The 25,084-nt window shown below is 33.8% G+C and overlaps 1 protein-coding gene and 1 long non-coding RNA gene across 4 annotated transcripts in view; one reads left to right on the plus strand and one right to left on the minus strand.

The window, feature by feature from the left end:
- The first annotated feature begins 993 nt into the window (after positions 1-993).
- LOC136037806 (eukaryotic translation initiation factor 2D-like) lies at positions 994-21,030 on the plus strand. 2 transcript variants are annotated; one of them, XM_065720639.1, is made up of 6 exons: positions 994-1,117; positions 5,389-6,492; positions 9,595-9,684; positions 12,354-12,570; positions 15,534-15,705; positions 20,900-21,030. In XM_065720639.1, exons 1-6 carry the CDS (start codon positions 1,062-1,064, stop codon positions 20,971-20,973), a joined length of 1,713 nt encoding a protein of 570 aa, XP_065576711.1. In that variant the 5' UTR covers positions 994-1,061; the 3' UTR covers positions 20,974-21,030. The 2 variants fall into 2 exon arrangements, with proteins under 2 accessions (XP_065576711.1, XP_065576712.1); XM_065720640.1 differs by having other exon boundaries at positions 996-1,127.
- Positions 21,031-21,254: 224 nt separating this feature from the next.
- The window catches only part of LOC136037811 (uncharacterized), a 49,773-nt gene continuing 45,943 nt past the window's right edge, over positions 21,255-25,084 (minus strand). For both annotated transcript variants that reach the window (XR_010620043.1, XR_010620044.1), the window contains exon 3: positions 21,255-23,128. This is a non-coding gene — a long non-coding RNA (uncharacterized LOC136037811). The remainder of the gene's footprint in view (positions 23,129-25,084) is intronic.

Below are 25,084 nucleotides of genomic sequence, written 5' to 3' on the forward strand. Positions count from 1 at the left end.
TTCCTGGAAAACTAGGACAGGGGATTCTTATTCTTCTTCTTCTGGATTATGAGCAGATTGTGACAGGCAAAAGTAATTTTATTCAGCTTGTATTGGAATGACCAACAGCAATAAGTAAAATTATATAAAAATTATAAATGTTTATGGCTATTCAATCGCTTAGAAAATAAATCGTTTCTTCCTCTTGTTTGAATTAACGTCGAGACGCTTACCAATTATCTCATCACCGGAATAAAATTTAAAGCCCTCTAATGTGCTGCTACACCTGAATTCAAAATCTGGGCCCCGAATTACTATGCTGAAATCAAACCCACTGTATCACTATAGGACAAAGAAAGTTTCAATGACCTTTTGAGATTATTCTATCCCAACAGCGAGTACAAAGTACGACTAAAAAGAGAGTGGGACTTCAAAAACTTAAGCATCTTGACAATGTTCATTGGACTATGAAGACAAAAGGGTATTTGCTAGATGATTTATAAAGGAATCTCAGACGTAGCCAGTCTGGCAAGGCAGGGCTTTCCTTTTGAGTATTGATTATCATCCTTAGCCAGCCATTTATAGAAGCAGTTTTCTTTTCATTTGCTTGCAGAACCATATTTCTTTAACAAAAGATAAAAGGGTATCCTTAATCCTTAGCCAGCCACACATAGAAGCAGTTTTTTTTATTTGCTTGCAGAACCGTTTTTCTTTTAAAAAAAAAGTATAATAGTGTACTATTTAATTAGGGCGGCCAGAAATGATCTACACGCATTAGTTGGAAAGTTTGAAATAGAAACACAATCTTTAAATAAAATTTTCAAAAATAGAATTTAATTAGAAAGGATGTACAAATGAATACTGCACAGCTAATTCTGGCAAGCTATGAGGTACTTATACCCTCCAAGACCTACCCATACAGTCTCCCTCATTTCACACATACAAAGTACTTCTTTTTCTCAAAACATAACGATATAAAAAAAAATCTCTATTGTTTTATTTTCGGTTGACTGCATAAAATGCCATCTACTTAATATAAGGTATTCTCTAGTGCTAAAAACTGACTTAGTGTTGTGAAAGAAATGTTTGCTAAACCATTCCGTGTCAAATCAAAGACTCAACTTAAGACTTCGGATAAGTAAACCAATGTTTATTATTCTTAAATATAAGTTTTAATCCTAGATTATGACAAAAATACAAACCTTTAATTCTGTATTTTTGCTGTATCTGAACGCCATCTATTTTCAAGGTGATAGGAGCAATTTGAGTTTAAGTAAGGCTGATCAGACCATGATCGTGTGTGCTTGTAAATCGACAAACCCTGGAAACGAGCTTGTAAAAAGGGGAGGGGTCAATGCTAAGGAAATAAGAGGGAATATGGAAAATAAGAAATATTTTCATTTAAATGCTGATAAAAATAAAGCTCTTGAAGAAATAACCCTGGGTGGCCAAGTCATGAAAATATAGGGAAGGGAGATTTTTGGCTAAATTCTAATTTAGGGGCTTTTTTCTATATTGGAAAGTTATTGAGTCAGTTAAATGAAACTCTTAGGGATATGAGCCTCATATCTTTGTTCAAATCCAATTTATTAAGGATTAATAATCTTCAAGTTTGTATTTAAGTTAAAACAAAAAATTATTGGTACTCATCTGTTATAGCGCCAAAACTCAAGCTCTCATTGCTGCACTGTAGAGCCGATTTATTTTGTTAGTTTCTTTCAGCTTAGCGTGAAATAAGACAAAGACAGGTTACAGAATAGATAGGAAAAGTATAATTTAGGCTAAGCCTATATATTTGCACGCTAGGGGGGATTATTATTTGGACAGTATAAAGCTAGAAAAAAAAAATCCTAGTTCATAATATGCAGAGTAAATGTACGTAACACATTTTGCATGCAGAACCACTATACTTTACCCCCATCCCCCTAATGTATCTAAATTTAGTATAAAAGGCATATATATTGCCTTGAGATAGCCATTTTGTTCAGCATAGTTGAAAGATCCAAAAACTATGCTTTTAGAGATAACATGACCCCCCAAAGACATAGTTATTAGGTTTTTTTGACTATGCTGAACAAAATTGCTATCTCAAAATTTTGATTTTTTGACTTTGGGAAATAAATGAGAGTGGGAAGGCATAACTTTTATGGAGCTATTGGCATCATAAAAAGAAAGAAACATGAAAATACTGTTAAGTAAATCTAACATGGGTCCACAGGCCAGTGTTCTATAAGCATCAACTGAACATAGTAATAAGTCCTTCATCTTTGAAATTGCAAGCCCAAATTCGTTTCTTAAGTATCATATTTTTATCATACTTAGGTGTAGTTCATTAGGATTAGCCTAACTTCACTTCTTGAGTATTGGCACTATAACAGATAAGTACCAATTTATTTAATTAGTGAAACTGACTCAAGCTACGTGAATGAAACTTTCAGGAATGAATCCAGGGCCAAAAATAGACCTGCTTAAGAGATTCCAAGCTATTATGTCAACTATTTTGGGATTTCTAGGCCTTAGAAGATTGTATTTATGGTAGGTCTAAACCCAGGTCAGTTTTTGGGCAAAGGATAAACACCATACCTTAATTTTAATTTCTAATCTCATTTTCATTGTTTTTAGTTTTTGAAAATGCAATTCCTGTAATTTCAATTAGAGTTTTAAGGCATATTAAGAGTTTTTTCTAAATTTAAGAAATAATTCTACAAATATTTTAAACTTTGTAAATTAGGATTGAGTCAAAGTATGAGGCCCAAAACACTTTTCTTGTGCCCTATTTAAGCAAATCATCTGTTTTACAAGGTTTTAACTTTACAATGGAAAGATTCTTAAAGGTCAGTGCCCTCTGGAGGGAGAAGGAGTGGAGGTAGACTTGTCTAAACCTGTTTCCAGGAGATCATTAAGGATTAGGAAACATTGCTAAAAGTTTCATTTACCTAACTCAACTTCTTTCCAAGACAGTAGGCTACAAAGCCTGTAAACTTGAATTTTGAAGTAATTAAAATCAGGAATTGTTAAGATCTAGGAAGAGGATTGGTTTTTAATGAAAATACAAAAAAAAACATCTTTCAAATTCTATGGAGGCCATCCCCCTTCCTCCTCAAATTGGCATCCCTGCAATTCCCCCGCCTCTGGGAATTTTGTGCTGGTGCTCGTGGCCTAATTTAGTGACTTGAATTAAAATTGTTTTTTAAAAACCAGCAATTACAAGTAAAAATTGCTCATCACTAAATAAACATCAAACATTAGCCAAAATGACTATCAAGGATTATTATTATTTCTATTAATTTGTATTACAATTGCCTTTATTCTTTATCCTTTTAATTCTGTTAATTACAATTACAATTTAATCATAAATATTTTCAAAGAAGACCACATCATATTGTTAGAAGTAATGAGTAGGATTTAGTAAATATAATGAGTAAAATGGATAAAATATAATTAGTAATAGTAATGAGTAGGATATAAACAAAATGTTAATAATATTTAACAAAAATTAAGTTTTTGTTCGAATTGACAGTTTTTAACCACTGAAACGATTGGAAATTAACTTTACATTAAATGTTCGTGAATAGGAAACCAGTATCCTTAGTGGATTAGCTTCCACACATTCGTCATCTAACTGGGAATATCAGAGGTAAATAAACAAATTTGGAAGAATTATTAAATATTTAGGGATTAATACCTATATTTTACTCATTACCCATCAAAATTTCTTCTATTTTAATAATCATATAATTTTTATTAAAGCATTAGGTAATAAATCGTTCCAGGTTTGCAGTTAATTCGTATTAAATTTGAAGTAAATTCATATTAAATCAAGATTTCCTTCTGGAATGTACTTAATATTTTGGTGTAATACAAAAATCAGATAGTAAAGAATAAATATACCGCTCGATTCCTCATTAAAAACTTTCCAGACATAATCATTGCTACCATCGCAATTGTGTTCTAGCTCTCTTCCCCTTTATTGGCTCGAAAACGGTCCTAGGTCATTATTTCGTTTATTTATGTGTTATTTATTTATTTATTTTATGTAAGTAATCATTTTTATTTATTTATTTAACTATTTATTTATTTTTAAATAAATAGTTATTTTTATTTATTTGTTTATTATTTATTTATTTATGGTCTTTATTTTTTTTTTAATTGGAAGAAAAACCAGCTTATGGGGAGAAATAATTTCAAAAAATTATACAAAACAAAAAGTTTGGAAATAGAGACTTCACGAGAGAAGGTAAAGAGTGAAGCTCTGGGCAATGGAGGAGTCTAGGATAGGAAGGAGTCTCTACAGCAGTGTAGGTCTCAGGTGTCCTAGTGCTTCAATAAGTTGTCATTAAAAGAAGTAGTATTTCATTTTTTTAGCTTAAATTTTGTGTTCAGAAAGACGCGACAGCTATTCACAACCTGAAAGCAAAATTATCCTATCCCATAATAAACCGAAATTTTGCACGTCTTCTGTTTTTTAGTTTAGTTTTTCTTTTCTATTTTGAATGGTCTATGTGGGTTACGGCCCTCTGTTGCTTAGCAACTGAGAATTCAGCTTTATTCTGAAAAGCAGGTCAGCTCTTTTCATGCGAGCAAAAATACCCTATGAAGAAACTATTTTATTAGCTGAAAAGGAAAAAAAAGGAGAAAAAGGAAAAAGGAAAAAAAGGAAAAAGAAAGGGGGGCCGAAAAGGAGCCTTCAAAAGCTTTAATCCTGTTTAGCTTAGAATGAACTTTTGAGGAGTTGAACAGTTTAGCTCTCAGGTTGCGCTTTGTCCGTGTACCTTTGCTACTAAGGGCGTATTTTTAGAAGGATGACAGTTAAACTAATGATCATTTCCCATACTTTTCAAAACAACAATTTGTAAAAAAAAAGAGTTGGATTTCTGGGTCCAGCTCCACTCTGCTCTAAAGACCAGAGTTCTTTTTCAATTTTAGCAACAAGAGAATGGAAGTAAAAATATCATTCCGTTTGAAAAATCCTGCACGAAAACATGGTCTCACTTGGATAGATGAGTTTTAGCCAACTCTCATCCTTATGAAAATTAAATTAAAAAAAACTAGTTTTTTTAACTGTAAGTAAGGAGCGACATTAAAACTTAAAACGAACAGAAATTACTCCGTATATGAAATGGGTTGTCCCCTCTTCAACGCCTCGGTCTTTACGCTAAAGTTTGACTCTTTGCCACAATTCTACTTTTTAAAACAATTAAAAGCGTTTTTTAGAGTTTCGTTTACTATTGAGCCGGGTCGCTCCTTACTACAGTTCGTTACCACGAACTGTTTGATAAGCTCCCAAGTCTGCTTTTGTATTTTTAGTGACACGGATAGTTGTTGTATATGTTATAACTTAACACCTATTGCCGTAGAAGAACTTATGCATTTGTTATAACAACAGACTATTTCAGTTTTTTTTTCCAGGAAAAAGTTAAAATCAGACATTGAAAAAAACTTCGCACCCATTGCTGAAGACGAACTAAATTCTGTTGTTAACATAAAAGATGAATTCACTCTCATGAAGATAGAAACTGCAGAAGGTCAAATATGTACGATTTACCTGGTTGGTAAAAACCCAATTGTATTCATATATGGAGATAAAATGTATCCTACAATATACTTTCTTTGGCAAGCTCCGAATATATTACCAAGTTTTGCAACATTTGAGGATGTATTGCCTAGAATTGCAAACGGGGCTGATTTGATGCTGCCAGGTGTAGTGGTTGATCATACTTTAGGTGTTAGAGCTTATGGCAAATTGCCAAAAGACACACCAGTGTATGTCAACACAACTGTTAATTCAGCAGCTATAGCTGTTGGTAAAACATGGTTGTCAAGTGAAGATATGTATATGGCTGCCAGAAAAGGGAAAGCTGTTGAAATATTGCATTATCTTGGTGACTGTTTACACCAGTTGAGTGGTAAAATCAGTAGGCCAAACTTGCAACCTTTGACGAAACTGGAAGGAGCTCCAACAGATGTCGCTGAAGTAGCTAATAATTTGAATAATATTCATGTTGATGCAACAACTCCTGAAGCTTCTGAATACAGTGACGTAGAAGTCAAAGAATCTGCTAAAGAAGAAGTTGAAGAGCCTAAAGTGACGCCCCAAGAAGAAGTTGATACTCTATTGAAATATTGCTTTGTAAAATCTCTTAAAACAACTGCGAAAAAACTAGATCTCCCGTGTCTGACGAATGTCTTTTACGCAAATCATATACTTCCTGCTTGCCCAAAAAGTAAATCATTAGATATTAAAAAATCAAGTTTTAAAAAACTTTCAAAATTTCTTGCTTTTATGCAAGAGCAAGGAGTGATAGGGGTGAAAGAGCAGTCGAAAGGAGTAGAAGCAATAACGGAAATCAATTATGGCCATGAAATACTAAGAGGGTTTAAAGAAGAATTCCTCGAAGAAGAAGAAGAAGAGGATGCAGATGAAGAGGAAGAGAGATATGAAGCACCAGCAGTAACTGACGTTTATTGTGTGACCGCTGCCGTCTTGCCTATCTTCCGTCAGTATCGACATGAGTTAGTATTTTTATTTTTTAATAGTATACAAGCATATTATCATTCCAGTTACTCTACTGAATTTGTACTAATTTTTATTTTTGTTTCAATTTGTAGGTTTGCTAATCAGATTCTTTGTTTTATTTCATAGAAGGTTCATTGTTTTTTATTTACTTACATTCATTGATCTCAATTATCCACAAAAATTTCCTGGTGGGGGGAACATGATGGGTGAAACGCTACCATTAAAAACACTAATAAAAATGAACATAAAATAGCTTCTTAGTAAAGGAAAATCATATGCTAATCTAAAAAATCTATTGTGTTTATATACTGCTATATTATTTTGTTTATATTTTTTTTTTATTTACGTTCATTGAACTCAATTATCCACAAAAATTTCCCGGTAGGGGGGAACATGATGGGTGAAACACTATCATTAAAAACACTAATAAAAATGAATTTAAAATAGGTTCTTAGTAAAGGAAAAGTGAGAAAGTTTTTAAATGAACTAAAAGGGTGCTAAGAAGTTCAAAAACAAAATGAAATAATGGAAAAAATGCAGGTGATCTCAACGCTTACCTTACAGATGGGGATGTAAAGAATTTCATAGGAACTAGTTTAATATCTCAGGAACACTATTTTAGTCCAAAATTTTCCTGGGGGTAGGTTCTCCGGCTTGATCCGGGGTTTGGAAGTTACTCTATGTACTTTTATGATATAGGCTAATAGAAACTAAAACCAAATGTCCCCTAGAAATTAGTTTCCGGACTAGACAGGGATTTTTTTTTGTTACAGCTATAAAATGCAACAGTAAAAAAATTCCTTTCCCGTTTTACTCTCTCGCTATTTTACCGCTTCTCACTATTTTCATTTGGTGACAAGTTTAATATATCAGAAACACTATTTTATTCCAAAATTTTCCTTGGGTAGGTCTTCTGGCTTGGTCGGGGGTTTAGAAGCTGCTCTACGTACTGTAGTGATATAGGCTACAGTTAATTAAAATTTAACTGTAAAACATTTTCTTTCCCGTTTTACTCTCTCACTATTTTACCGCTTTTCTCTATTTATTTTACATTATTTCTTCTTTTCCGAAAAGCGACTAGTCTCATTAGATCATTCTCTATTTGTAACACACGTATCTTTGAAATAAAAAGTAATACGTGCATACATACATGCATATCCTACAGAGGATCATCTATGAAGCATCAAAGCAGGAACGTTTGGAGGGGTAGTCTTGTATTTGCCACTCCCCCCTCCCCCGTTCCCATTTCTCATGGACCCTCGAGATTGCTTACGGTTTTACCAGTAATTTGTTTTTTCAATTTAATACATTTTCTTTTTGTGTATTTTCTATCCCTGACTCTTAAACTATTGGCCCAATGAGATAAAATTCTTGTATACATGCCTTTATCTTTAGTTTTTATCACCAAGATATGGTCAAGATACTTCATAACGCCTGTGTTTCCAGTAACCAGAATGTTTTGAATACTAGCGTCTCCAAAGAATCCTTGGAGACTTAATTAGAAGGGCAGATTTATGGTGATCAAGCTCTCAACGTTGTGTAATCAGCAAAATTGTAAAAAAAAGATCCTGATGGTTGGGTGTCCCAATGATACATCTAACGTCGATCAGCTGAAGAGCTGACTAGAATGAGCCTTCTGCTTTCAGCCCTTTTCCAGTTGGAAGAGACGTCAAGAATGATAACGTAAAACTTGGTTTTCTTGCGTCAAAGCTGATCTCGAACCAAATGACATTCCACGCCTGTCATTCCACGCAAATTAATGGTCCTGTGTCAATTCTAAGATAACAAACAAGTATTGGCCCAATACGAGAGGCACATTTACTCCCCGCCGTTTACCCGTGCCATTTAACCAAACACTTGGAAAACTATAGGTTCTATGATTATCTTAGCTCTATGACTAATCTACCTTAGTTCTACTGCCCTAGGAATGACGCATGGACGGATAATAGATAGACATATCTATTAACAAATGTACTAACATCATTTTTATACAATCCTAATAAAGGGGGGCTAATGCCAGAATTGCCTCTCATTCAATTGAACTATCTGTCTTGGCTTTTTCTACAATAAGCCATGACTTGATGCCCACGATTATTTGATTATAATTCAAAATCCACAGAAGTTGGTTCAATCGACGTTGACACAAAAACTGGCTCTAAATCTAATGAATTTCCAATATAACATGAACCCGAGACATCTAGAAATGGAAACTGATCGTGGATAACTTTGTTGATGCCATAGCTCGCAAATTTTGTTCTAAATAAAGCATAAAGTAGTTAATCAAGTAATTAAGTAGAATTTGGGCTATTGAATCGATACTATAGATGAGGCTGTAAGATGCAATTTGACCCAATTCAGAGACGATTGCCAAATCTTAACGACTCTTGTACATTAGGCTCAGCCAGAACTGGTATTACATTCACTACTGTCACACATCAAACTTTAGACCTGATGGCTGTGACTTTTTGCTCCATAAAAATTGTTTTAATAATAATTTCTTAGACCACACTGCTTTTCCGTGTACGAAAAATTGATTAAAGAAAAAACGGGCTTAATTTCTATAAAGCAGTGAACAAAAATAAAATATATAAACTAAACTTTAACTAAAAAAAAATAAAATACTCCGAATATTTTCTTTAGAATATTAAATATAAATTGCTTTAGTTTTATTCTAAAGTTAGCACCATCAGTGCTGGAGTTTTGTTTTATAATGTGAGTTGTTCTTGTTTATTTTATTGTTTATATATATTTTTTTTTGAAAGTCTTTAATTGTCGGTTTGTATTTTTTTTTTTCCGTTGAGAAAGGTTCCTGGACGTGGGGCCGAAATATTCGGAGTATTTTTTTTTTTTTTTTTTTTTTTAGTTAATGTGTAGTTTATATATTTTATTTTTGTTCACTGCTTTATAGAAATTAAACCCTTTTTTTCTTTAATCTATTTTTTGTTTTAATAATAGAAATATTAAATAAAATCGAGAAATATATATATATATATATATATATATATATATATATATATATATATATATATATATATATATATATATATATATATATATATAATTTTCATAGCAGAAATAACATTTTTTCGATTTTTTAGGAAAGGAGTGGCGTTAACATCAGGTCAAGTGAAGCAAGTTCTCACTGAATATATAAAAAGTCATGATTTACAGCATCCAGAGCAGAAAAGGTAAATAATTTCTGAATAAAAAACCTGTCATACCATTTATACTTAAAATAAAATGTTTAGTTTAGACAGTGAGCTTTGAAAAAAAAACTTTATACTAATAAGCTTCTGGATGTTTTGGCTTTGCATCTGGAAGCGTTTGTTAACTGCGAAAAAAGGGGAAAAACAACAACAGGCTAACGATTAAAACAAATTAACAAACATTAAATAAACCCACACTAGAAAATAACATATATCACCACTTAGAAAAAGACAGAAGACGCGTAGATACATAGAAAAAAACACATATAAAAAGATGAGAAATACATAAATGCTATGCAAAGAAAAACGATGGGAAAAAAGCAGTACTATATGAAGAAAAAATGCGTTTGATAACTGCGAAAAAGGGAGAAAATCAAATAAAATCGGATTAAACAAATTGTAAAATAACACATAGATCAACTATGAGAAATGGATAAATGCTATGAATTAATGGTTGAATTTATTGATAAATTGTGGAATTGAGGAAAATAATGAGGGAACAAAGAATACAGTAAAAAGGAAAAGTGAAGAAAAATTGCAAAGAACGACAAAACGAATGAGTCAACAAATAAACCAAATATTACATACAAATAAATGATACAACTAATAAAATAAATCACTCGATTACTGTTGAAGTATATTTTACTACTAGTAGTTGTGAGCCTTTGAGTTATGATTTTGAATTTGCTTCTCAAATGCTACGTATGCTTCCGTGATGTTGTAATGTTTAATCAGTTTTTATTTCGATTCCCTGGGGGAAGGCAAAGTAGGTATTTGGCAAATTTGAAGTAATGTAATGTAATTTTTTATCTGTCTGAGCAAAGATTTTCAAAGGGCTGCACAACAAAGAATGAGGGGCATTGGAATTGCGTTATAAAATTACGAGTATTTCAGTTCAGTTCAGTCGGGTTTATTAAAAAAAAAAATTTATAACAATCATAACACAGATATTCTCTCATCTATATGCAAAAAATTCCCATATTCCCTTATCACCTCAAAAATAAATACGCACTATGGCTCTCCCTCCACTTCTCGATACAAATATGGCCCCTACCAACAAAAACATCCTTACAAGTCCTCGCCTTTTCATCCAGGAGCAAACCACTTCAATCCCCACACACAAAAAAAACTCAATAATGGCTAAAATCACTTTTCTATTTAGATTCTTTATTCAATTTAAACTAATTCAAATCAACATAATTTCTTATTCTCTTTTTGAAAGAACCAAGGGAGCTACTACCTCTCAGATCAAGCTTTGGTTTAATGAAAGAAGTATATGCAATGCAAATACGACGCTAAATATGGGATATATTCATATATCTGTTTATATATACAATGGACCGAGTCCGTTGATCTTGAACTAAAATCGAATAGTTGTGGGCCAAAGCTTGTATCAACTCCTTTAAGAGTCGATCTAGGCCGTATCTCAAGAACATTTTCAAATAGTTGGTGGTAATTTAAGTAAGGAGCGATTCGACGCAATAATAACCGAAACTCTAAAAAACGGAAAAAGAATTGGCTTTTTTGCGGATTTTTAAACAAAGGATGAGTATCCAATTGTCAAATCCAAGGTTTCCCTTCTGTGTTCCAAAAACCAAAATTTTCTATAACTGGGGTACATTATATTGAAACTCCGAACTAACCCGACCCCCCTACCCCTATTTGCCTATGTTTGCTTGTGTCTCACTCTATTTTTGCCTCCCTCCCATCTAGATTTTAAAAATACCTTTTTGGAGTATTTTCATTGAAAAATTCTGCTTTTGTCTTTTAATTGATAAAATTGAAAAAAATTACTACCCCACTAGATACAACAATTTATTATATTGTTACTAACAATTTATTACCCCACTAACAATTTATTAATAACTAGCGATGACTAATTGTAGAAAAAGCCAAGACAGATAAGTCCGATTGAGTGAGAGGCAAATCTGGCATTATGTATGTATATATATATATGTAAATAGCGACGAAGACCACACGGTCTTTCCATATAAACCACAGAGTTACAAACCCATATATAAACCACAAAGCTACATCATGGCCATTGGGATCAAGGATTCGGTCTGTTAGTTCTGAATCCTGAGGGGCTGGGGCGCATGACAAGATTGTGAGCTGAGGTGGAAGAGGGACTCTTGCCCTCCCCCATAGATTTTGAAAAAATACCCTGTTTTTCGTGGCTTATGTTTATTCTTTCAATCAAAAAATAAAAATCCTCCTTCCCTAAGTTAATCACAGTTTTTTTTTTGTCTTGACGAAAAAAAACAAAGAAATTTTTGCGAATTGGAAAATCGAAAATTATTTTCGTGAATTGGAGCCCTTGATGCATTGGTAATGTCTTGCGTTCTCTTTCTCTCCCTCTCTTCTGCTCTTTGTTTTAACGATTTTTTTATGTTTCTGTTCTGACCTATTTATTTAAGTAAGAGTTGCACTTAATTACACATCCAACATGTTTACTATGTTATAAAAGCTTCATCCACCTAAATTCCTCTTACGTTTTGTCTTAGGTCATGCAGTGCTGCCATTCTCATTAAAGCTCTGGTTTAGTCGAATTTTCGTTCTGTATATGAGAAAACTGATTGATATTAATAGTTTCTTTTTAAGTTTTGAACTTTTTGCACCTGTAATTTTATCAATTTTTTACTTGTTTTCAGTGTGGTTCGACTAGATCAATCCTTGTCTAATGCCTTATTGGAGCAGAAGGAGAAAAATGAAAACCCTGCGCTCACATGGGAAAGATTAATGCAACGCTGTCTCAATAAAATGTCAAAAGCCTACTGTATCAGTTTTCCTGGACAGGAACCAGTACTTAAAAAGGGGGAATTAAAACCTATAGAACTTTCTGTGGCCACAAGATCCGGGAATAAAAAGGTAATATTGTTCATCCATTGCAGTCTATTTGTGTGGTTTGGTGGCTCGTCACTGGCGACAGAATATTGCCACTAAATAAACGATTAAGCATGGAAATGGTTTTTACTTTAATGATATAGCGGAAATGGCAGTTCAGTTCTATATTTAATAAAAAATTTCTGAATAATAGATTTTCAATGTTTTTTTCTATTTCATTTTTGTTGAAATAATTTACAGTCACTCAGTGGTAGAATGTTTTGCCACCGAATAAATAAAATTAGCTACACTTACGTGATAAATATTTCCATCTAGTGAGATATCCTAACCACATTAGATTTTAAAACTTAGAAGTTACCGCTCCATTTGAAAAAAAAAATTGAAGGTAAGAGTCCGAAAATAATTGACGTTGGTTATGAATTATTATAACGATTTGTCATGTGCTTTTACTGTCGCACCTCAATTTACTTCCTGAAATCACTCCACTACCAACTACCCCCTCCATCGCAAAAATTCTAACCTCCTCTTGACCTCCTGGTACTTCCTATGGTTTGCTTTCGCAAAATCAAGATGTAAACAAAATTAAAAAAGGGTTCCATCAGCAATGGAATCGAGTTTAAAGCAGACAGGATTGTCGTGTAAATTATGTAAATCAATCTTATGTGAATTTATTCGAGTGGCAGAATGCTCAAATTTGTCTTGCCTCCCTCAAATCCGCCTCTCTGTTGACTGTGCTCAACGCACAAAAAAAACTTCGTGATAATTAAAGACAGTAGTTTCAAGTCATAAACAATTTGGATAAGTGAGTCCCTGCCAAAAAGACACACCTTCTCTTTAGCCTCCACCTCCGTCTCGTGGCTTACTATCGCAAAAGGAAAATGTGAACAAAGTTTAAAAAGGGTTCCATATGCAATTAAACCGGTAATTTACTGAGTTTAAATCAGACAGGATTGTACTGTTAAACTATGTCAATAGATCTTGTATGAATTTGAAGTGCGATATTGTTCACATTTGTCTCGCCTCCCCGAAACCCGCCTCTCTTGACTGTGTTCAACGCACAAAAAAACTTCGAGATAGTTAAAGATAGTCGCATGAGGTCAAACAATTTGTATAAATGGGTCTCTGATTCAATACATTCTAAGACCACACTGACTATACATGACCTATGAAGCAAAGAAGAGAAAATACAATAAGTAAAAATATAAAATAAAGAGAAAAAGAGGGTAGTTTCAGCCAGTGGAAAAACATGAAGAGAAAAGAAGCAAATATTTCGACGAGGACCTCCGCCAAGTCGTCCTCAGTGCCAAAACTTATTCCTTAAATAAATAAATATTCTTGTTTGTTTTGATTTAGTGTCTATTTGTATCACGTGAGGTCCACTTTCAAAGGTTAGATTGTTGTTGTTTTTATTTCGTTTTGGCACTGAGGACGACTTGGCGGAGGCCTTGTCGTAATATTTGCTTATTTTCTCTTCATGTTGTTCCACTGGCTGAAACTACCCTCTTTTTTCTCTATTTTTTGATATTTTTTTCAAGTATTGTATTTTCTCTTCTTTGTTTCATAGACTCTGATTCAATGTAGATAATTAAAACCTCTGATCTCCCCTCCCTCTCCCATTTTACCATCGTAGAGAGGATCAAACGTGGTGTAACCACTTTAACCCCATCTCTAATTCCTTGCGTATTTCGCGACGAGAGAGTGAAATTGTCTTGTTGCTTGAGAATTCATTCGGGAAAAAACACAATTAAAAATACTAAACGTTGTTTTTCGACCACTGCATAGTCAAGTTAATAAAATTAATTTTGCTTAATTTTTACTTTGGCTGTTGATGATTACAACAGCAAATAAGTGGGATAATTTTGCTCTCAGGAAAAGAGCTGGCAAGTTGATTAGGATAAAGCTGAATGTTGTAAGGAAGAGAGAACAGACACAGAGTACATATATAAATGAGATAATTGGGGGAAAATGATGTAGAATGGCGGAAGATCTCCAAAATTTGAGAACTGTTTGTAAGGAAGAGAGAACAACAGAGAGTACCTACATAAATGATGTAATCGGGGAAAATGATGTAAAATGGCGGAAGATGTCTAAAATTTGAGAACTGTTTGCAAGGAAGAGAGAACAACACAGAGTACCTGTATAAATGATGTAACTGGGGAAAAATGATGTAACACAAACAGAGAAGTGTTTGTAAGGAAGAGAGAACAACACAGAGTACCTATATAAATGATTTAACTGGGGGAAAATGATGCAACACAAACAGAGAACTGTTTGTAAGGAAGAGAGAACAACACTGACTACCTATATAAATGATATAATTGGGGGAAAACGATGTAAGACAAACAGAGAACTATTTGAAGGAAGAGATAACGACACCGAGTACCTACATAAATGATGTAATTGGGGGAAAATCGTGTAAAATGGCGGAAGATCTCTAAAATTTCGTTTCCTGCAGAAAAGGATAATTTTTGTCTCAGGCTGCGATTGGCTATTGGTTTTTAAGGAGACGAAGGTGAGGTCCTCTCTAATCATGTCATGCAGGAATTAAAAAAATAGAAATACAGTTTTAGAAATTCATTTTTAAGATTCCTTAGGTCTAAAATCCTTATGATTCATATAACACCAGTGAAGATAAGTCATTATGACTCATATTATGACTCATAATATGACTCATAATACACTGATTATGATGGAGCTTAACTTTCTAATTTACTTTCTAATGTTCATTCAGCTTAATTCAGTGGCGTTTATTGGGTAGGGGTTTCTTTGCCCTCTCACCAGATTTGTTTGTCCCTCTCTCCCAGGATTTTCAAATATCTTTTTTTGTCTTTTCATTGAAAATGTTTTTTAATGGTAATTTCATTGAAAGAACCACAAGTTTTTTCTCCCTTCTATATTTAAAAAATACATTTTCCCCCTATCCCTAAATTTTTGTGAATTGATGTTCCTGGCTGGATTTCTTTGATTCAATAAAATGTCTATTTTAGGTAACCTTAGTATCAGGACTGGACACTTTTGGGATAAATTTGACAGAATTTGCTCACAAATGCCAAGTTGGTGTCGCAGCCAGTACTACAATCGTAACATCCCCAGACAAAAAAGGACCTCAGGTCTTAGTTCAAGGAAATCAAGTGGCATTTGCCTCAAAACTCCTTTTCGGTATGTTTTATTTATTCTTTTGAAATAATAACTTGTTTACAGCAAGACTATGAATGTTATTAAATACTTGATTATGTGCCTACATCAGGAACGGGTACAGAGAGAGAGGGGCTGGCACCCTCTTGAAAATTTGAAATTTGCTTAAATTTCTATTCACTTCTTATCGACTCATCAAATATTTTTTTGGTTACAATATATGTATCAATTTATTGCCCATCATAAATTTAAAATACTACACTGACGGAATATAAAGAAAGAAAAGGGAAAGAAACAAATAAATTCTGGCAAGTACAAACAAAACCAAAACAAAGAAGAACTGAAAGGGAAAAAAAGAAAAAGATACAAGAAGGGTAATTATATGTAAGACCAGACACATTATCAAGGAAGGACAATTTCAAAGATTTCACTAATAATCTGTCTCCAATATCTTTTGTTTCTTTTCTGCACTTCGAACACTGGACTAGCAACTCCATATCGTGAGGATAATCCCCACCCCATTAAAAATTACCGTTTGCATGGCTGACCAATATAGAAGAATTCTGTAAATAATGCTGCTCTGTGAGATCATGACCAGCTAAAGATCTTAGACGTATCCTTAGTAAAGATGGTGCTGACTCTCAAAAAAGCTGTGGCTTAAAACTTTTTGATACTTTAATATTCTTCAGTAAAGCAGGTGCTAATTCTTGGAGATGTCGTGGCTCAAAACCTTGCCACCCTTTGCTTATCCTCGGGAAAGTTGGTATTTACACTTAAAAGGTCGGGGACTTAAACCTTGTGATGCTTTATTTATTCTCAATAAAGGGAGTATGAAACCTCAAAATTTGGGACTTGAAACCTTGTGACACGCCTAGCTTTTACAGTTAGCGTTGCCAATTCTTTTGTAACCGACCGCATCAGGAAGAAGCTAGATCAAGTCTGAATTATGAAATCAGTTTTTTTTGAAAATATATCTCTACTCAAGAACAGGCTAAAATTTTCCAAAACCAAACAGTCGAATATTGTGTGCATTAAAAAAAGCATTAAAAATACTAAATATAATAGGCCTTATAATTTAAAAAATACAAACAGGAGTAACAAGCTAATGACATGCTCATACTGTGGAATGAATTGCACACCATGTCCATACACAATTTCCTAATTTATTACACAACATAGTGCATTCCATATTAACAAGAAAGGTAGACATGGGAGAGAACACAAGTGGTGAGTTCAGATTCTCTCCACCCCTCATATTATGCCTATGATTTTTTATGCCTATGAGTCATTTTATGCCTATGCCTATGAGTATTTCAAAAACTATAGTATTTATATTCAAGCGTTCCGATAGCAGTTTTATTTTATATTTATACATTAATAATAATTTACATAATCGTGACATGGAATACCAAGTCTGTAAAAAAAAAATGAAACCTGAGGATAGCAGCCTATTTGTGATCTCTACCTCCTCCCCTTGTGAGTGACTGATGACACATAATTCCCATTACTTTGGGAAAATGCTTCTCCAACATCATAGCGGATTGGTTAACCTTTTAATCATTAAGTAGTACTGCTACTTTTAAATGCTCACTACAGCGTCGAGCCACTCGAGGTTAACGCAGCTGCGCTCACTCCTCCTCTACCTCAACCTGTCCAAAGCTTTATTCTTTACCCCCTCCTATGAAGACCTCCTCCCACTCCGTTCGGGGACGACCTTCTTTTTTTGGACCAAGATAAATGGCCAAAAATCACCATCTTTGGCAGTTTGCCTTTTTCAACCATAAAACGTACCCTAGCCACATTAATATTTATATTATTATTATATCATATTTATTTCGTTTGTATTATTGTATTATTTATGTTATTATTATATATATTTATATCATATTAATAGTAAAACTTCCTTCAGTGTCCTTGTACCTTTTCTCTTGCCAAGAAAACAAATTTGTCAAATGTGTCATTTTTACCATCCGTTGTTGCCACTAATAATTGGTTCTCCCTGGTTCTTCCAATCTCATTTCTTATTCATTTTGAGCAACTCCGAGTTGTTCATGAATAACATTAAAAAAAACACGTTTTTACCAAAGAAATGGGTCTAATGCCAAATGAAAAGGATAAGAAAAGCCAAAAACATCGTGAATACTTTATCATTATCAAACAAGGTATCTTAAGTGAAGATGAAAAAAAGAAAGACCGGAATAGAAAGAACAACAAAAATGTGGGAACATAGAGGCTGGAACACGAAGACAAGATACTACAACCGGAAAAAAAAACTAAAGCGGAAAATTAAAAATGATTAAAATCTAAAAAAAATAATATAAAAGCAAAAGAGTTTACAGTAATTTCTGCTGGTTTTAGATCTGACACCTTATATTTCTAATTTATGCTTGTCTTTGAAGTTTCCAATTGGCTGTTTACTTTTCAGAGACTTTATTTAAGTTATTTCGGTTTTCTGATTGATATACGCTTAAACTGGACCAGGCTGTGGCAGAATTAGCTTTAGATTTTTAATAAAATTAAACAAAAAACAAGTTTTTTCAACTGAAAGTAAGCAGCGACATTAAAACTTAAAACGAACAGAAATTATTCTGTATTTAGATGGGGCTGTCCCCTCCTCAACATCCGGCTCTTTACGCTAAATTTTGACTCTTTGTCATAGTTCTACTTTTTAAAACAATAAAAGACTTTAGCGTAACTTACTTTCAGTTGAAAAAATTGTTTTTTTTTTATTTAATTTCTGAACGTTTTTGAATTAATGCATGTTTGATTTTGGCTCTCCACACATGACAAATTAAAACGAAATTTGTTTTTTTTTTTTTTTTTTTGCTAAATGGCTTTCTCATAGTTTTGATCGGACGATTTTGATAAAAAGGGGATGGGGGAGGAGGCCTAGTTGCCCTCCAATTTTCAATTACTTAAAAACGCAACTAGAACTTTTCGTTTTTTTACGGAAGTTTTTATTAGTAATAATTATACGTAACTTACGAATTCACTTTCGTAACGAACTTCTATATTTGTATATTTTTATTCCGTATATGGGGAGGGTTCGCCCCCTCCTCAATACCTCACTCTTTACACTAAAGCTTGAATTTTGTCCCCATTCTTTAAGAATGACCCCTGAATCACAAAGGCTTTAGAATAAATAGTTGAAATGACTAAAAATACTTTAGCGTAAAGAGCGAGGTATTGAGGAGGAGACGAACGCCCTTATATACGCAATAATATCTGTTCTTTTTAAATTTTAATGCTGCTCCTTACTTCCAGTTAAAACAACTTTTTTTTACTTATTTTCTCATTGTTTTTTTTAATAATGCAAGAAAATTCTGTGCCCCCTTCATGAAAATTCTCTTCCCTCATGATAAAATCCTCATGGAAAGATCCTCCTACGCAAAGCCCTGACCCACCCAACACCTCCAACGTGATAAGTGTCCCTGAAAATGTCTGTACATTTCCCAGTAACTATTACTATATGTAAACAATGGTTAAAGTTTGTAACTTGCAGCCCCTCCCCCGGGGACTGTGGGGGATTAAGTCGTCCCAAAAGACATAGTTATTCGGTTTTTTGGCTATGTTGAACAAAATGGCTATGTAAAAATTTTGATCCGGCGACTTTGTGAAAAAATGAGCGTGGGAGGGGGCATAGTGGCCCTCCAATTTTTTGGTCACTCAAAAAGGGCACTAGAACTTTTAAGTTTAGTTAGAATGAGCCCTTTCGCGACATTCTAGGACCAATGGCTAAATTTGATCACCCCTGGAAAAAAAAGCATTCTTGCTCTGTCTTCTGGCAAAAAATATAAAATTCCACATTTTTGTAGATTTAAAACTTGAGGTTCTCTGATACGTTGAATCTGATGGTGTGATTTTCGCTAAGATTCTATGACTTTCAGGGGGTGTTTTCCCCTATTTTGTAGAATAAGGCAAATTTTCTCAGGCTCGTAACTTTTGATGGATACGACTAAACTTGATGAAACTTATATATTTAAAATCAACATAAAATAAGATTCTTTTGATGTAACTGTTGGTATAAAAATTCCTGTTTTAGAGTTTCAGTTACTATCGAGCCTGGTCGCTCCCTACTACAGTTCATCTCCACGAACTGTTTGAAAGGTCAGAAACCAGTATATAGGCCTACTGATTAATGAGAAAATCCAATGCTAATGTAATAGATACTTAGTGTGTTTAGATTTATAACACTATTACAACGGTTTAATTGATTTTGAATCATTAAACTTTAATCACTTAGAACCATTCTCTGAATGATCTCTGTATAATCATGAACTGAAATTAATACAAAATATTTGAATATGGAAAGTTGAGGCGACGGAGAATATGTGGGAGGAGACAAGAAGCCGACGTTGGGCTCCGCAATCATTCAGATTGAAAACTATTACATGACTTATTTTTCGCAAAGAGAGACGTAGCTACCATTTTTTTTTTGCCTGAACGTATTTTATGATTTTTCTAGTGATTTGATTCCAGGAAAATTTGGTGTACAATCCATGACCAATTGATACTTTATCCTCGCATTTGTCGCACCCCTCGATCTATCAAATAACTTATGAGATAATCTGCTGATGAAACTTGCTGAAAAGGAAAAAATAAGAGAAAATAGCTCGAGAAAAAGGTCTGAGATATTGATCTGAACAGTTAGGTATAGTAGTTCTACGTGTGCAATAAGACATTTTATTTTCATTGGTCACACGCTATCGACTGCTAGCTATTTAGTGTTAAGTTGAAAATACGTGGAATTGTGTTTAACTTATTGTGAAATCAGTAGTCTTCTTGACGCTCATTGATTTTGGACGTCCAAATCTCGAAATTAGCCTTAGATTTGCGACCAGCAAGCTCAGAAATTCGCAATCCTCACATAAACAGTTTTGTTAGATAATGTCAAATTGTAATAAATAACATGTGTCTGTTGATAATTTCAGCCCAGTTCTCCCAATTTTACTTTTTATATTCGTATTTTAACAGTAGAGTTCTGATAAAAAAAATGTTTCTAAAATATTTTCTAAAGTATATTTTTTGAAAATAGTATATTTTTCAAAAAAAAACTAGCAGCAATTTACTTTATTTTTAGACTTTTTTTCTATTATTTTGCCACAAAGCCTCGGCTCTCTGGAGTTTTCCTTTAAAAATAAATAACTACAGTAAATGTGACACAAATATTATTTTATCTTTGCAGGACTACTTTAGAGTAAATTTTATTTTCTTGCAGATGAATATAAATTGCAGAAAAAATATGTGAAGGGAGCTGAAGGAGCTGTAACTAAACCCAGGAAAAAGAAGTAAAGGATATCAATATAAGCAATTTTTATTTTGAAAAAAATAAAATTTTTCTAGCTATTATTGACTTGCTTTCAAATAAGATTGGCTATTGTGCTCTTCCAGTGCCCTCGTAAGCATAAAAGCATTATTTCAGTTTTGTTGTTGATTAACCATAGTATTTTACTGAAAAATTTGTACTTTATTTATTTAAGAATTAACTACTATGGTCCCTGCGTCGGCCCTGCAGTGTATTCCTGTACCAAGCTAAGGTCAAATCCACTGCGCCACCACAGGACAAAAAAATTTGTACTTTACTGAAAAAAAAAATAAGTTTTGAATTTTTTGCCTTTTTTAAAACAATAATAGATAAAAAAAAAATCATTAAGACCTTAAGGAATAAATGCTAGTATATGTATATTAAACTGACGATCTACGTTCATTTTTTTTTGTTTTTTAGTAAAGTGCAGACTATGTTCTGGCCTTGAGAAGGCATGGGGGTTGTCAACCTTTCTCATTTTAATTTCTGCCCGTTTTCACTTTGACTCGGTTATTTGTTGTAATTTTAATTTGTTTTGGGTTTCATTTATTTATTGATAATATCTCTGGTAGTATTACGCTTGGAAGATTATTTGACTTTAGTTTTGCTCATTTTTGTTTTAATGGAGCTCTTTACTTCTCTTTGAAAAACCTTTTTGTGAAAAAAAGTTTTTTAATTTAGTTTTTAAACAGAAATGTACGGAGGATTGTTTCTATATTTGGGGGGATATAAAAAAAAATTGTAGTTGGTAATTTAAATAGGAATAATTCAGCAATTTTGGCAAATTTAAAATTTTGGTGTAATTTCTACTTTGAAAAGAAAATTTCAAGCTATTATTGGCTTCAAGTGTATCAGCAATATAGGGGATGTGCCATCAAAACGTAGATTAATAAATATCAGTATTTTGTCCTTATGTGGTTAAAGAATATGAAATGGATTGAAGTTTGACTTAATTGACTTAAATAACCTGCCAACCTGATCCCAGTGTCAAGAAAGCAGATGCTGCAATACATGGTCGTGTTCCAGTTAGTTGAATAAAGACAGAGACTCCAACACTAATTTTTGTGGCCAGAAGGTAAAACTTCAGTATCTGAACTACCAGTGAACTTCATTCAAACAATATTGGACAATAACTTTTGAAGTTAAGGACTGTATTTAATGGAACTTTTAACCATCAATTTACGCTTATAAGGGAAGTCCCAACTGCGAGAGGATCTGTCGGTACTGAGTCCTTTTTTCTTGAATTTTTTGTTGTGTTGACAAGTACTCCAGTGTTTACACCTGCAATATCCAACATTTAAGAGAAGATTGCAAATGGCCGGTGCTGACAGTGATGGCTGGTAGTGTAGTCGGCACATTTCTCTTCTAAACTGTTGACACCAGATTTATTTGCGTTATAAAACTCGACTTTCTCCGGCTTTTCTGAGCTTGTATGTATCGTGTTTATGTTTTACATTAAAGAGATCAGAGCTACTGTATTGCTCTTCTTAATCGTACACCATACAATAAGTCTTCTTCTGAGCAAAACTGAAGATTGAGGAACCAGGCTCACAATCCCTGGGTGAAAGAAACATTGCTGAAGCTTGCGCTTGTACTTCCTAAGAGTTCTAGCGTAGATAATATTCTATCTGTTCAGTTCGTCAACCAACTCGAAGAGCATTTTGTCTGTGGTGATGTTCCTGCCCCATCTAGAACAGCCTATGAGCACTTTAAACACTCCATCTAATCAAAGCAGAACAATAAAGGCTCCTATCTTGATATGGTCTACAGGCTTTATAATCCAGCTCTTTTCGAATTGACTGATCTTGGACTGGGCTTGACGCAGCTCAGTCCTTTTCGTTCGTATGCTTCAAAATTACTTTGGTCATTTAATTTTGGTCCTACGCTTAGTGGATATCAGATATCAGGCAATTTCAATATTACATTGGAAAGATGAGTAAATTAAATTGGCCGTCAAACCATTTTGTTCTGCGGTCTCTACCAATAAATACACCCGCAGGTTTCTCCTACTGCCTTGCAAGAGGATCTTCATGTTCATCTAACATTCTAGAGATCTTTGTTTCCTGTATATCTGAAAACTAGTTTGACAGGCTCTTCGTCAGCTTAGCCTTCTATGACATCTTCTTTTGTGCCGTCTTTAACCTGAAAATCAGGATCCCTATCCCAACCTTATATATATATATATATATATATATATATATATATATATATACGTATATATATTTATACATACATATATATATATATATATATATATATATAAATATATATATATATATATATATATATATATATATATATACAAAACAAATAAAACACACAGTCAGACACAAAAAAGCAAAAAGACAGACACAGAGTCGTGCAAATAGACGCCCAGTCACAAAGCATGGTGAGAGAGACAAGAAAAACACCCACAAAAACACAAAGTCAGACACAGAAACGCACAAACACACAGTCAGTCATAAAAAGGACAAAGACAGACACAGAGACATGCAAACAAGCACTCAGTCAGACAGGCAAGGTGGGAGAGAAGCAAAAACACAAACACAAAAATACAAAGTTAGAAACACAAATTCACAGAGTCAGACACACAAAAACGCAAAGACAATGCAAACCATCGCTCAAATATACACTCATGGTTAGGAAGAGAGATGAAAACACATAAACACAAAGTCAGATACAAAAATAAAGTCAGACACACAAAAATACAAAGAATGACACAGAGACCTGCAAAAAGACACTCCATTTCACAGACACGGTGGGAGAAAGACAAAAACACAAAGTCAGACACACAAATACACAGAGCTAGACAAAAAAACCACAGACAGACATAGAGATATTCAAATAAACGTTCAGTCACATAGGCACAGTGGGAGAGAGACAAAACACACACTAAAATACATAGTCAGACAGACAAAATCACAGGGTTCGACAAACGAAAAACACAGAGAGACACAGAAACATGCAAATAGAAGGTCAGTCACACAAGCCCGCTGAGAGATAGAGAGATAAAAAACCACTCACAGTCAGACAGATAAAAACACAAAAACAGACACAGAGACAGCCGAACACACACTCAGTCACACAAGCACGGTGGGAGAGAGACAAAAACACACATAAAACTCGAAGTCAGACACATAAGCACCTACAGCTAGACAAACACAAAGTGACATGGAAGTAGAAGCTAATCACATGGGCACGGTGGGAGATAGAAAGAACACGCATAAGAACACAAAGTCAAACATACAAACAAATAGAATTGAAACGCGAAGACAGAAACAGAGACATACAAATAGACGCTCAATAACAAAGGCACGGTAGGAGAGAGAGACAAAAATACACATAAAAACACAAAAAGAGACACACAAACACACAGAATCGAAACGCGAAAACCAAAGACAGACACATAGACGTGCAAACAGGCACTAAGTCACACAAGCACAGTGGGAGAGAGATAAAAACACATTTACAAAAACACAAAGTCAAACACACCAACACACAGTCAGACACACAAAAACACAGATACAGACACAGAGATATACAAGCAGATGATCAGTCTCCCAGGCAACGTGAGAGAGAGAGAGAGATACAAAAACACACACAAAAGCAGACACACAAGTCAGACACATGAACATTTGACCGTAAAACACACAGAATCAAACACAAAAAGAGACACAAAAACCTGCAAACGTACACTCAGAAACACAAGCATGGTGAGAGAGAGACAAAAACACAAAGTAATACACATAAACACTTAAACACACAGAGTCAGACACAAAAAACAAAAAGACAGCTACAGAGACATGCAAACAGACGCTCCATTACACAGGTACGGTGGGAAAAGACATAAAAACACAAAAAAACATAACACAAACACACAGAGTCAGACACATAAAATACAAAGACAGACACGGAGAAATGCAAACAGATGCAAACACATAGTCAGGCACTATGCAAACAAATGCAAACACATAGTCAGGCACACAAAAACACAAAGACAGACGCAGAAACCCGCAAACAGACACTCAGTGGCAAAGTCACGCTGGGAGGGACACAAAAAAACACACAAAATCAGACACAAACACATAAACATACAAT

Source organism: Artemia franciscana, chromosome 17, assembly GCF_032884065.1.
Source record: "Artemia franciscana chromosome 17, ASM3288406v1, whole genome shotgun sequence".
NCBI lineage: Eukaryota > Metazoa > Arthropoda > Branchiopoda > Anostraca > Artemiidae > Artemia > Artemia franciscana.